General features: G+C 34.7%; 1 protein-coding gene across 3 annotated transcripts in view; it reads left to right on the top strand.

Moving 5' to 3' along the window:
* The window catches only part of TRAPPC12 (trafficking protein particle complex subunit 12), a 62800-nt gene that overhangs the window by 7071 nt on the left and 40425 nt on the right, over positions 1 to 15304 (top strand). For all 3 annotated transcript variants that reach the window (XM_064508500.1, XM_064508498.1, XM_064508499.1), the window contains exons 3-5: positions 349 to 465; positions 9466 to 9579; positions 10445 to 10583. In XM_064508500.1, the coding sequence (XP_064364570.1) occupies positions 349 to 465; positions 9466 to 9579; positions 10445 to 10583 (370 nt within the window). The remainder of the gene's footprint in view (positions 1 to 348; positions 466 to 9465; positions 9580 to 10444; positions 10584 to 15304) is intronic.

Here is a 15304-nt window from a genome sequence, read left to right as displayed (position 1 = left end):
AACATACTAATATTCACTAGAAATACCGAGTAAAATTTACTGTATTTTGTAAGGTCTTTGTTAGATATTTGAAGGCTAATGAGAAGCAAACAAGTCTGAATGTTTTAATGCTAACTGAAACGTAAATGTTAGAAAAAAGAATATAGCAAATAATATGAAGTAAGTCTAGAAATTTTCATTGAAATGCTGCAAACAGGTATGTATCTATATTCATTTCACACAAAAAGCACTGGAAAATAAGCATTTCTCAAGGTAGAAAAAATATTGTGCTCAGCTTTATTTCAACAATTTGCTAGAATAATGTTAGAAAGTATCTTATGGTTTTTTTTTTCTTCCATGAACACCAAGGGAGATGCAGTGAAAGATTTAATGCTTCGCTTCTTGGGTGAACAAGCTGCAGTGAAGAGACAAGTTTTAAATGCCAACTCCGTAGAACAGTCATTTGTAGGCTTGAAACAGCTAATTGTAAGTAAGAATGTACTTCATCTTCATAATTCGATATATATTAAATACCAGGCTTCCCTCAAGATAATTGGGACCTAATGACTGTGAGAAGGAAATAAAAAAATATGCATCTGTCTGTTCATGATCCTGCAAAAGTGCCAGCCAAAGTACAGTACTTTTTAATAGCAATGATGTTGGGTTCTGAAGGACATAAATGCAAAAGTTAGAAACAAGGTAGTTTTAAATAATGTAAATGGTTTCAAAGTAGATTTTTAATAGCTTTTTTGTTTGCATATATATTTGTGTTTTACTGTACTATTTTACTAAAAGTAAGGCATATCAGTTCTTGTAAGCAAAGCTGATGGGATAAATTCAGCTGCTTTAATTTTTTTTAATTTCAGAGCAGAAAAACTAAATTTGTTTCCATTTGTCTCTTTTTATTCCTTCACTTCAAAAAGGTTAAATAAAATACTTCAAAATGAAAGCTTCATTTTCTGTTTGTTAAAACCTTTTCCCTAATGTAAGTATCTCTAACTTGCAAATAGTTACATTTAGTACCCATGTGAACCCTGCCTTGTTCTTCCAGCCACTGTGTTCCTGTATGAAACTCATTATCCTTCCATGACTGAGCCTTACTTAGTCTGTTGAAATGTCAAAATGTTTAGGCTAATTTTATTTTTGAAAAAATGGATGAAAAATTAATGTGATAAAAAGCACTGAGGAAGTGTAAGTGTTAGGACAATCTATATTTAGTAAATAATACTTTTTAAATTACCTGTGTTAAATTGCATATGAAGCTCCGGAATAGACTACTTATGTTAGGAGAATACTAGGTGGTCTTCTCAAGCATTGTTAAAGGAGGTCAAAGGAAATTTTTGAAACTAAAGCTGAAAAAACAGGTTATGATCTCTATCATGGAGATGTATATTTTTCTATCCTTGTCTCAAAGTTTACCTTAACAGGAGAGTTAGGAAAAAAACCAAAACCCTATTTAAAAAAGCCTTTCCTCATCTGAGCATATGTAGGAAAAGTTCTCCCACTTTTCCTTTTCCCACTTTTCCTTCTCTTTTCCAGGAGAGTAATTTTGCTATATGGGAAAACCTGGGCTTGGTAGCTGTTTTCATGTAAAAGGTCCTACTGTGCTGCAGACCTTATACCTTGAACATAGTGCTGTCACTTGTATTGTTTTAGCTTTGAGAGTACTCTTAAACTCTGGAAGAGCACTGCTCTGAATTTCAGCATCAAAGTAGAGAAGACAGGAGGCAGTCTGCTACCTTCAGAATTTTTGCTGCCGTGGCAGATTTCTTTTAAAACTTGTCTTATTATAGGGTATTTTTGGTAAAATTGCAGCCATTCAGGCAGTTGTCAAGAGGTTTTTCAGTTTTTGGAGCTTCCAACCATTTGCTGATGGTTGTTCCTGAGTACGCAGTATAATTATTCCTCAGCTTTGTTTGTACAATTCTTCTTCCTTTATAATAAAAATTACAGTTTTATTCATTTTTTGCTTGGTGTTTTTTCCTGAAATTCTTAATGTGGAAAATTAATTTCTGATTAGCATCAGTCTTAAAAGTATCCCAAATTTTCTAAGAAACATAAAAATTCCATGTAAGATAATATTAATTAAAAAGCTGTGTGCTGTTTACATATACAGTAGGCTGGAATGATGTGTAATAAATACTCTGTTACCAGCCACCAATATTACTTTCTTTATGAGTAAATTCTGGACCGAATATGTCCAGTGAACATGTGTTCTCATGTGAAGGGCCACTTACAGAGAATATACTAATTAAAATGTAAAGCTGGAATTCAGATACTAGTGAAAGTTGGGAATTTTCCTGTGCACTTCCCATAAAGCTAAGATTATGTCTCAGCTGTTTGTTTGGTATCCGTATGAATTGCACGTCAGCGTAAGAGTTAATGAGATCATTTCAGTCATCACATTCAGTCCCTTCCAGCAATGAGCAACCATGTGTAAAGGAGGACTAGTTCAAAGGGATCCACAAAATAAATACATAGAATTAGGATGGATTTCAGCTTCAGACTGATACCTAAATTTACATGTTTACATGTGAGCTGATGTCTAAACTGTTAATATAGTCAAGAGAGATCTAACCTGTATAGTTATTGGAGACATCTAAATTTAGATGTGTAAATCTGGGATCCTACCTAAAAGTCCCAAGATCTGTAACATGCTTTAGGAAGAGACCAGTGGCAGCTGAAACCAAACGTGAATGTTAGGTCCTGTTAGGAAGAAATATGTTAGTTTAAAATTCCCGAATGATCTTGACTGAACTCCATCCACCTTATTATAGGTAGGAAGGCAAAAAAAAAAAAAAAAGTGTTTTGTGCCTGTCTGCTCCAGAGGAAAATGCTTCATTTGTATCTGGTTACCGTTTTAATCCTTTGTACACAGGAAAAGCACACTAAACAGGTGATTTCAAGGTTTTTAGTATCAGCACGCTGTTTCCAGCATCCTGCTACTACTAGCTGTACAGAGAACGATTACAAAAATAAAAAATAAAACCAGAAAGAAAAGAAAAAGGAAAGGTTTTCATAATCCCTGTCACAATTTAGCAATTCTGTCCCTGATCTCTGTCTACTTAGCAGAAGCTTTGAGGTACTGAATTACTTCAGTGCAGTGTAACAATTACAGAAAATACCACCAAAGAGGAGCAAAGACCAAAGAACAAATTTAGATGATCTCCTATGCTGTAGACCATCTTATACACCTTAAACACAGTGCTGTCACTGTTACTACTCTAGCTTTCTTACTTTCAATGGCTATGCCAGACCTTCCTTCCTTTGGTGGTTAATCAAAGGAAGTCTAATCGATTCTCTTTCAAAATCTTTTTCTAATCAAAGACAGGTCTGTTTACAACAATGTAAAGCTTTTGATCCTGTGGTTTTTTTAAATAGTTTTCTCTTCTTGATATTTGCTTCCTCTCCCCTGCTACTTTGTATGGATAGATGGTAGTGATATTTCCACCTCTCAAATTTTATTTTTAAAGGCTAAAATAACTTCTCATAGTTTTCTCATAATAAATACATTTTCTTAATCATCCTAGTAGCTATTTTCCGAATCTCCTGAAGTTGAAGTTAACATCTTGTTATCACTGTGTAGAACTGAACACAGTATTTAAAATGTTGTCTTACCATTGCATTATACAAAGGCCGTTTCAATACTGAAAGATTCATACCACACCCAAAGGAGTTCTAGAAGCACATTAATTTATTAAAAGGTAGCATCTCATTAGCAGCCCATACAGTTCTCATAATTTTCTTTATTTCTGTTGTTTGTTTCAGTCAACTTGCAGCAAAAATTCTTAGTCCCTGTGGGAATGACTTTACGTATTAATGATCATGTTTTACATTTTCCATTATTCTGACATAAAAAATATCTGATTCCTGTTTAGTGATGTGGTCCTACTATATATTGACAATGCTTTCTAGATTACATCTGCAGATACAGATACCAACTCCATTCACCAGGATCACAAAAGAGTATCTTAAAGTGGATTGATGCCAGAGTACGTCCTTGAATAGTAACTTCTCACCTTTATAACAGTTCAGAAAAAAAATCTTACAGATTAAAAGATAATTCTGTGGAAAAGATGAAGTTAGTGCTTGCAGCAAAGAATGTTGGTGACTGAATTCCTTCCTTTGGGATCATAGTGCGGCTTGAAGGACTGTAGAAGCACTGTGGCAGTCCAGCAATGTAATTCTGTAAATCTACGTGCCTACCATTGTAGTGATAACTTGTAAATAAAGAGTCACATATCTGTAGAGGCTGTTTATATGATTCGACTGAGAACAGAAAATCTTGAGGTTTCAGTTTTCAAAATGCTGTTTTATTCTAGGACAGGAGCATGCATTTGCCTGTGTAGTAAATAAATGTAAATAATAGCGTGCCTTCACAACATTGCTCTCTTTTATAGCAGCAAATAAAAATTATGCATAGAAGATGTAAGCAGCAGTTATGTTGGTTCCTATTACTCCATAGATTAGATTAACTTTTTACCCTCATTTGAACAAGTAATATAGTATTTCTTATTACAGACCTTTCTGTTATTTTGAATTGCAAGGTGTTTACAATGATAGGAAAATTACATTTTTTGATATTTGTCATATCTAAAAAAAGACTACTGTATCTTGCCATTATAAATATGCAGTGATTGCTGTAAGTATGCAATACTTTCTTCAAGTTACTGGACTAGAAATGGTTACTAACTACATTTTCCTAACTAATGTGAAAGTGCTTTGCCAATGTAATTTACAGGAGAGAAGAATGTCATAGCTAGTGGAGGAGGACATTTTAATCACTTTAATGGTGTTGCATGTAGAGTTAATGACTCCCTTTGAGTCTCTTTTCAAAAAAAAAAATCATATACTATTACTTAGGCATGTGATTAATGTGCTCTTACATGTGTTGTCAAATATAACAAACTTGGATACAGTGGTATGGCATGCATATTTACTTTAACAAGTTAGAAGTTCTCCTTAAAAATATATGTATTTTATTTTTGTATTCCTTTATTTCTAAATTGGTGAGCAATTTCCAACCTTTTTGTAGCTGAATTGAGAGACGAGTGGAGACACAAGTGGCAGAAACAGTAATCGGGGGCTTGTGGGGAGAGGTTGCATTTCTACACTAAAAAGCATCAATTTATTGGATAGAATTTGGATGCCTTGGCTCAAAATTGTTTTCCTGAGAGGTCAAGTAGTGTTATAAATTCTCTTCATGTGTCAAGTGAGTTCAGTTTTCATTGAGCACACTTATTGCAGACATCCAGTCTGCAAGCTTCTTTCACAATTGTACCAATCATTCCATCTCTTCTACCTGGCTTTTTTTGCTTGACAATACAATTCCAGCTGGATGTTAGTCTTATTTGTTGCATCACCTGAGTTTCACTACCTTCATTCAGAAAAACAATTTACGGTATTGTATACAAAGAAGAAATACAAAGACTTCTGCAGTCATATGTTCTCTAATCTTTGTTCAACCATAAATCAAAAATCAAACAGAATTAACCTGCACAGGGAGACTTTTAAGGGACAGTTACATGTGAAATGGTGGCATTCAGCTACTCAGTTGGTGGTATTTTTTCAGTCTTAATCAGTGAATATATTCATAATAGAATAGTCTTTCAGGCAATATGAAAACTCTGATAATTAACGTTTTTATGACACTTTTTTTTTTAAAAAGGAAGAAACATTAAAAATATTTTTCTGCTTGGGCTACAATTTTGCCTTGTATTGGGTGTTTTACTTAACTGTAAGTTTTGTTTCTGTTTCTAAAAAATATAAAATTATAATATTTTCAATGCTATTCTCACATTTGGATTATTGCAACATTCTAACTTTAACTGTTGAAGTTGTTTTCTACCCTGTATCTCTTTCCTTCATCACTCTGTGAAAAATAGGCTTATTGAAGGCACTGGGATATATGGACTGCCTCAGCTAATTTTAACTTTGACCAGATAGACCAGAAGCATTACCAGATCTTTGGATGTGGATTTATGAAAATTTATCACTTATTTTTGTGAAATTATCCATTTCAGGTAATTTTTAGGATATCTCCTGGTATTTCATTGTTTTTAATAAAGGAGGATCATCATAGCTGTATTCAGGTTCTTATTTTGGAAATGTCAGAACATAAGCCAGAAGTCGAGAGCTGACGCTCTTACACTCTCAACTTTCCCCTTTCAAAAGTGGAAGTTGTTGTTTGGTTACATTGGAGCTGAGATCAAAAGAAGCAGTAAGAAATGAAACATAGTATGTTTATTCTGAAAAAGGCATGACAGGTTTGTGCCCAAGATATGCTCTCATAAAAAGAAAAAAAGAATAGATGCTCTGTGACACAGAAACTTCCTGCCTGTTGTTCTTAACAGTGCTAAAAGCTTGCAGAATCCTAGCACTGCTGTCTACCTTTTTGATTTAAACTTAGAGTCACTGTTTTCAAATTTTAAACTGCTTAGGTACTTGATACTTAAAGTTCAATGAAAAAGTATAAAGTAATAGAGCTCGTTCCATCTCTCTTAAAGAAAAATAAATCCTTGTAATATGAAACCTGTTCTCCTGGCCTATGCTGTGTTCTCATCAGTATGTAAACCTCTCCCAGGACCTCTTCTGATTTTGTGAGGAACAGAGGTGAGACATTTGATTTAACCAAGTCATTGTTCCTTGAAAACTACCTTGACTACACAGTTGAATCCAGAACATGAAAGCCTATAAGTGAGAATCAGAACTCTAAGTCTTCATATTAATTCCTTCAAGAACTGTGGCTGGAAAAAATTTCCTTTCAGTATAACTAAGAAGGTCTACAAAAAGTAATGGGATCTCATTGTCTATGGGGTGGTTAATATGCAAGTACTTCCTCTACTAGTCCTAGGTTTGTTACGTGCTCCACAGTCAGAAGTTTCCCATGCAGAGAAGGATGTTCAGATTTTGCTGAAAGGCAGTATCTCTGCCTTCGCATTCGAAAGATAAAGTCTGACTTCATAAAGTCAGAGTTAATATGGGAATATCAATTGCACTAAAAATACCTCTGAAAGCTATAAAGGAAACAATGTGCTTGCTGATTTTTTTTTTTTTTTACATTCTTTGTTATATGGACTGAAAAAAAAACCCCAGGTCAAGTTTAACATCAGGACTACTAGTGTGTAAGAAGTACAGAAATCATTCAAGGTGGTGGCTCATTAAAAGAATTGAAGGACAACAGCTCCATACTTTTTGTGAAAGAAAGATTAGCTAATGTCATGTGTGGAAAGAGTTTCTCTTCTGCCAAGCTGGTATTATGTTAGTGAGCTATTTGGTAGTAATATCTGGGTGTCAGCATTATCTCTTGGAGAAAATATTTTCACACAATTTCACACAATGCTGGAGGACCGTGTCTTGATTACCATAGTATTATTATTTGCCATTTTGTCTTTGAGAATATCCTTCAGTGTTTTTAGCGATACAGCTGGAGCTGTAGTTTCCATGTTTACTTTGAAGGACTATTATGACTTACAGACAACATTCCTATGTGTTATTTTCAGGAACAAGGAACCCAGGTTCTAAGGGCAGTAGAACACAGGAGACAGACAAGTGACAGAACCTGCAAGATTTTGAGGGGTGGCTCAAGTAACTGGAAGATTTCTGGTAGACTGGCAGCTCTGGCAGCTGTAGCGCTGACTCAAGTTGCCAGAGCCAATAATGTGTCCTGTTCATTTCAAATTAAGCTATACTGCTTAAGCTTCTACAGAGATCTATGCTCTGTGACCAGCAGGCAGCTCTACTTTTGCAATCGTGAGAAATATTATGTTTTATTTTCCAGCAAAGACTGCTTTCACTGTGGTTGTCAGACCTGCTTCTCCTGGCTGTCTTCTGCTATAAAGAAAAAACAGTCTTTTGTCCATGCCCAAAATAGTTCCTTAAAACTGTAGCACCTAAGCTTGTCTATGAATGTTCCATCATTATTTTTGGACCCTTGCTCTCATTTGGGAAGCAAAGTTAAGCAGTGTTAGAGTCTAAGTCTGCTTCTGTTCTAAGAGTAAAAGGAAATTAATTTGTATCTGTAGAAAAGGAATAAAGTTTAGGTAATCTATCTCCATGCCTTTCTGCTTTTCTAAGTAGATAAGAATTTATGTTGAGGGATGTTATAAATACATATCAATTCTTGCTCTTCCATAAGGCCGTGGAGATCTAATAAGGAAAAACTGCTATGCTGCTTCACATTCATAATGTCAGGCAATTTCTGCATTTCCAGCAGAATTCAAATTTTTATCTAGAATTTGACAATGCAGGGAGATAAGGTCATCAGTGCACTGTGATCTCTCTTGATCTCCCTTTGTAGTTGTCCTTTGAACAACTAGAGCTGCAAAATGGGGGCCAGAGAGTACAAAAACTCTTCAGTAGCTACAGGTAGCTTTTCTAAGGTACTGATTGCACTATTAACATGTTTTCCAATCTGTGAATGTTAGAGATAATCTAGGAGAATGCCAATTACAGGTGGGTATCCAAACTTTGGAATTACTGAAATAGATATGTTCTATTCCTTTAAATTTCTTCGGACAGCATGCCACGTTTCTGTTACATTTAGTTGTTATTTTTTACTGTATTTAAGAAGCCCTGTTTGAAAGAAATGGTGACTTATTCTCCTGTAACGAGATGTATAGGTTTTATAATGAACTCCTGGATGCATGTCTCTTAAAAACCTGTTCTGTGTAACAGAACATATGACGGTTTAAAACCAGTGAAGCAATAGTCTGTTTAAAAATTTTTTTTCTAGTGTTAGCTATTTACAAGGCTACATTAGTGTATACAAGGTAGAGGCATTAATACGATGACAGTGTGCCAATATAGTATGACTTACCTAGCTAGACAAGATTTTGCTTTATGAATGAAAAAATATATGTAAGAGTATTGTGAAGCTAGCCTTGCAATGAAAATTCAGATGTTTATATTTTGAACATGAAACTAATTTTATGTTTCTGGTTTTATTATCATTTTATGCATTAAATTATTTCTTATCCTCTGTGGTTAATAATATTTACGAGAATTCTATGTTCTGGGCAATGTTAGGAAACATTTTCATGAAATAAACTACATTAAGGGTTATAGTCTGAAATACTGAAGTCAGTGGGGCAGGAATAGGCATTAATTACTTTATAATAGTAGAGTAATTTGGATGCACTCATTGAAATACGGCTGGCAATTTTTTTTTCCTTTTGAGATAACAGTATTTTGAGTATTATGAGTAGATCAGCAAGTATTATATACCTTTAAGTTAGAAACTCATGGGATGCTGTGTATTCTTTTGTTTTAGTGATCTGATGATCTTAAACTGTATCTCATGCTTGACTTCCCTTTTTGCCTAATTACACGTGCAGCTTTGACAGATGACATTCTGCTTCTCACCGGCCCGCTTTCCTGACCTTGTCATTATTACTGATGGGTAGATGTAACTGCTTCAGGCAAAATAAGCAGCTGTGCTTTTTAGGGGCTTTATTTTTTTGCTACTTACTCTTTTCTTTTTCCCAGAGCAGTAAAAACTGGAGGGCAGCAGTTGACCTGTGTGGGCGACTTCTAACTGCCCATGGTCAAGGCTATGGAAAAAGTGGACTACCTACTAACCATACAACAGATTCTTTGCAGGTATGTTCAAAACTACACCCTTTTTCCAGAAATATTCACAGCAGCATTCTTTTGAACATGATCAAACTTCTTTTCCAAATTGTTACTTAAAAACTACACTTATTAATGTGTCGTAGCAAGTCACTTTTGCTGTTTGCTTATGTAAAGTAGGTCTTCGTTTTAAACAAAACAGTTTAAAAAGGTAAGACTCTATCTTGATTATGTTTTTAAAGACAGACTAGTAAAAAGAAATATGTTTTGCTTAGCTTAGAACATTCACTCTGCTGACATTTATGGACTCTATATAGATTATGAACTCTGTGGTAAGATTTCAAGTGTTAGAAATATATTTCATGGAAATATGAAAATAAAAACCCAAATTAATAAAGGTTCATGAAAATTGACAATTGTTCTACTTTAGGGAATGTGAACAGAGGACAAGTCACAATGCTGGCCCTAGTAACTATCAAGATCATGGAAATTCACCAAAATCATAACAAATGTTAAAAATTGCATAAAATTGGAAAAACATTTAAAACTTAGAGTGATAAATCTTACATGCTACCTCAATCAATTTAAAGAGAGATGTTCTAATTTTGAAGCAGACTAGTTTGTTTTGTAAACTTCATCTTCAAAAACTTAGTACCTTTACAAACAATTAAACATCAGTCCTCTGGGTTTTGTTATTTTAATGACCTTAGGAAAAGTATTCTGTGAAGAAGCAGGTAAACATAAGTAGTGATTCTCATCACAAAGTATCATAGAAACTCTTTACTCAACTTATCAGAAATATTTAGAAAATAGAAATTTTATTTGGATGTGCCCTATGATTGAAGCTAATAACAGACCTTGCCTTTTGCTTTTTTTATATGTATTACTTTTCTAGCTGTGGTTTGTGAGACTGGCATTACTGGTAAAATTGAGTCTCTTCCAAAATGCAGAAATGGAATTTGAACCATTTGGAAATTTAGACCAGCCTGATCTTTATTATGAATATTATCCTCATGTATACCCTGGACGAAAAGGTAAGATACTACTTTTATTAAATGCTTTTAATTTCTGCCATGAAAATGTATTTTTACTACTCAGTAGTAATATAATAGATTTGTTTTTATTTTAAAATATTGATGAGCTTCTGATTTTTTTTCCTGAAAGAAAATGATTAGCTGCTATGTTAAAGTATTGTTTACATTATGGAGGTAACAATAAGGGGAAAACCACTCCATCATAATACAGATGGGCAGTGTATTTCATGATGCCGGTAAAGCATTGATTTGAGAGAGGAATGTTTTTAGTGATTAAATATAATAAAATATTATAGTTTAGTTCTAGTACATTTAAATTAAAAAAGTAATAGTTCATTTCAGCCAGAAGCAGGTTGTTAAAGACGATGAGAGAGTTTATAGAAACAGAATCTGTAAGCTTTTCCTCTTAAATTTATTCAGGTACTACCAATAGGCTAAATTTTCAAGAGGAAAAAGATGTATGTGAAGAAAATTAATGAGGAGAAAGGAAAAAAGGTTTGATACAAAGAATAAGCCAAATGTCAGTACTTCGAGAAAGCTATAAGCAACTACAAATGCTTCAGTGAACAGCAGAAATAATGATCCTAGTCTCTCTCTTTTATCCACCTATCAATTTTCACAAAACATTTAATACTTTAATGTCTTTAAAACCTTTTGACAGATTTGGTTCAATTTGGTTAAAAGGTTCAAAAGTTATCCGAGGAGGCAAATACCAAATTCACATGGTCTCATTTGCTTGGAAAACCAGCTGATAATCTATTCAATATCTATCTCCACTATGTAAGAAATTGTTGATGTTTTAAAAGTGTAGAATAGCACGTACAGTATGTATTTAATAAGTCTACTTCTCTCAAGCTCCAGATTACTCTTCAGAAAATGTCAAATGGCATCTGTTAAGCAAAGCAGTTTGTCCTTTGACCAAAAAATGTTGTTCACTATGTGAAACAGTGGTTCTGTGAAAGTAGAACAAACGTGATCTCTTTTCCTGTGGCTTTACGCATTGTGGTTGGAGGCTCTTTTATCTAATAAGATGCGAGTTTTTATTGAAGTTTTTCTGTGGTTAGAGTACTCAACATTCTAGTCAATGTGAATTTTCGGGTATCTAATAAAGATTTAGCTTATTCTGTAGCTTTCCACACAGTGCGACGAAAAAAATAAGTCTTCTATCCAACAGCTATTTTTTTCCACAAAACTGTAGGAAATTAATATCAAATTAGTACGTCTTGAGCTTTTTGTATGTGTCATTGGTCCATAGATACTAAGTTATTAAGGGATGCGGGACAGGTTCACATTCGCAAGTCCATGCATACAACGAGATAATGCAGGTCTTATTTTCTTAGGTTTCCTTATTTCTAGGCTTAAAAAAAACTTAGAATTTAAATTTAGAGGTAATTTGAGAATAAAATTTTTCCTTAATAAAAAAATTAGTTAACTATAATACTATTTGCTAAATAAAATTTAAGTTTACTATATATCCCATTGATGAAGAGGGAAAAAAAACACCAACCATGGTTATTTACTGTACCCCTAGATTATTCAAATAGTTCCATTATCCAGGATATTCCAGTCCTTCAGGAGTCTAGATATGAACAATTACTATTATTAAGAGCAATTTCTCTCCTATTCCGTATCATTTTGTAGATCCGTTTTTTTCTAAATCTATGTATTTTTCTCTGATACATATACATTGTTGAGTGATCTTGCTGTTCTTTGGCTTTCACACTTGAACAACCACTCATGAGACGTTTTTAAGTGATTCAGTTGTAATAGGCAAGGCCATTTGAACCGTCTGAAGAATTTAGGACATTTTATGTAAGATGTTGGTAGTCTTAATGGGTGAAGCTAGAAAGATGCCATCACAGATTTTGAGATTGCTAGGGAAGGGCAGTTGGGATCAAGAAAATTCAGGATCTTTCACACAAGATTGTTTCATCCATTCTGTGATAATAAGGGTCAGTTGTAACCCAGCAAGACCGATTTGGACTTCCTAGAACAGGTAAATCTGACCAAGTGAGTCAGCATCTTTCAGACAGTCATCCTTCTTGTCTTGAATACATTCAGCCCATTGAGAGAGCTGTGTGTCTTTTAACAGTGAGAGAGGTTTTGGTCATCAGGTTGGACATCTTTTCGGAATTAGCTAAATTCTGGCAGCTTTGCACGTGATGCAGGGTTGCACAGAAGCAGTGGCCTTCCCCAGGGCAGGTGAATGCCTCTGTCAACAACAGTCTTACGCTTTTCACGTGGGTCGAACTGCAGTTCTTCCTTTGTTCTGCTTGGAACTGCTACCCAGAAGGACTATTCAAACGCAAAGCTCCTGCTAGAGTGAGTATCCTCATTGCTACAGTACAGCTGGTCCCCAGCTCCCCAGATGGACTAGGGGGACTCCTGGGATTTATTCCTTCTATTCCGTATATTGGCTTCGAGTGAATTCTCAACCCTTTTCTCTACAGTTTTTTTTCTGACTTACCAACATTTTCATGCTTTAGAAAAACTGTCTTTTTTCATTCTTAGTGTTTTGGATGGCATCAGAAGAGATTATGTTTTCTCATCTTTTTAGTACTAAAAATATTTACTTATGAAGAGAATCCTTGCAGTCCCTTTCGATGTTTGGGGCATTTCAGTCTTAAGGGAAATACTTACAGCCTAACAATATACAGACAGCTCTTGTGCATAGTCTGGCCAACTGTTGTGGGCACTCTTCATGTGACTGACTGTGGAAACCTTAAATGTTTTTGTCATCCCTTTCAACCCTAGATCCAAACTGTCTTTCTTTGCAGCAACCACTCAACAACAGCAGCTGTTTCATACAAATTATAAAGGCATCTGTGGTAAAAAGGTGAGCACCAGGAAAAAGTTATGTCTCATTATTACATATTGGAGCTATCAAAGCTATTAAGTTGAAGAGAATATGACATCATGCTTCACTTTATATTTAACAGTTGAACATACCAAACCAGAACATAACCTGATCATCTGTAAGGAAAATAAGATAGAAGTTGGATGGAGCTGACCTACCAATTGCATCTATCTAGTACGAGTACAATGTGATTAAGGCGTGGGAACAGCTATCAAACCTTCCATATGTAGCTTTGAAAAAAGAGAGAGAGAGAGAGAGAGAGAGAGAGAGAGTTGCTATCTCCAGAGACATGCAAAAGAGCAAATAAATTCCCACTCTGCCTCGAATTAAACTATACAGCATTGGGTTGCGGATAAAGGAATTTAGTATACATGCGTCATTAACCGGCTAATTTAAATAATAAAATAGATATAAATCATTCATATATTTTGATTGAAATGTATTAATATAAATCCTCAATATACTGCTGTTTGGTAATTTTATGTATCATTTTGTGGCGTAACAAGCATAAAAGGAAGATTTTTCTTTCATCATTTTAATTTTGATTGATGGTATATAAATGAAATAAGCGCTTTAAGTTAATTTTAAGAAACGAGACTATAGATATAAATAAGGTACAGATTATTGTAATAAATTTAATATTGTGCATAATTTCTTTATATTCAAAATACTCATCATAAGAGATGTAATAAATTAGGAATTTTTCTGTTTTCTGTTATCGAGCTAAGGAAAGCTTATATCCCTGAGCTTCTTAGAACATGAAGATAGTCCCTCATCCATTCATCTCTGAGAAACATACCTCCAAGGGTTTACATTCCAGGTAAATGCAAGAGGGGTAGAAGATGTTTTTCCATCAATTCAACTTATTATGGCCAATAGGGTCTTTTTAATTTTCCTCTGAAGCTCTCTCAGGGCTGTTTCCTTTCCATTTGGGCAATACTACTAACTTGTCTTTTGTCCTGACATTTCATTCAGCATTTGCAGCCAGGCTGTGCATGGGTCCCTTGCTGTTTTCTTCATTGCTCTTCTAAATTCCATTTTCTCTGTTCTTAATTTATTTGTTATACTTTTTCTTAGCTACATAGCCTTTTCTTCCATCAGTATGTCTATCCTCACTAACTCATTTGACAGTTTGAGAATATAAATATATATATCTAAATTTCCTGCTGTTCTTGTGGATTGTATCTGTAGCATCATTTGACTTAGAATGTCCATTTTACAGCAGCTAATAGGCAGCTGTGGCTCATCAACAAGGTCTGTCCACATGGAAGGATCAGCCCTGCTGTAGCCATGAGGATGCTAGCTGGTTTTACTAGAAAGAGCATTGCGTTTGAGTAGTCCTTCTGGGTAGGAGGTCCAAGCCGAGCAAACACATAACTGCAGTTTGACCCATATGGTCGCCTGTTTTGCTGGTCACCATATGGTCACCCATATTTGCTGTGCGAATAATTGATAGTGTTTTGAAGCCCATTAAAACATTGAAGATACTTGTTTGGAGTCAGCACAGTAGAAATTTTTCTCAATACTAAGCAACTGGGGGAGAAATCACTGTTGCTGTGTTCTTGTGTAGCATGCTTAAATCACTTCTGTGAATCCAGGTCAAAAAGTAGATGTTCCTTTGGATATTGGATGTTTTCAAAAATTGTTCTTCAATTTTGGCTTGGTTATTGGAGCAGAGGGAGGAATGGCAGACAAGGACTTGCATGAGATCCTTCATTACTAGGCTATTCTGAAGTCCTCCCCGCCTCAATTTTGAATAACTGTTTTTTTCCATGAGAAAAAACGTTTCATAAATTCCTTTTCTTCCCCCCATGTCTACTAATTCATCTCTTTCTATGGTTCTTTTTCTTAGTATTTTTTCCTA

This window comes from Dromaius novaehollandiae, chromosome 3 (assembly GCF_036370855.1).
Source record: "Dromaius novaehollandiae isolate bDroNov1 chromosome 3, bDroNov1.hap1, whole genome shotgun sequence".
Classification (NCBI taxonomy): Eukaryota; Metazoa; Chordata; class Aves; order Casuariiformes; family Dromaiidae; genus Dromaius; species Dromaius novaehollandiae.
This window is presented reverse-complemented; position numbering and strand designations above follow the sequence as displayed.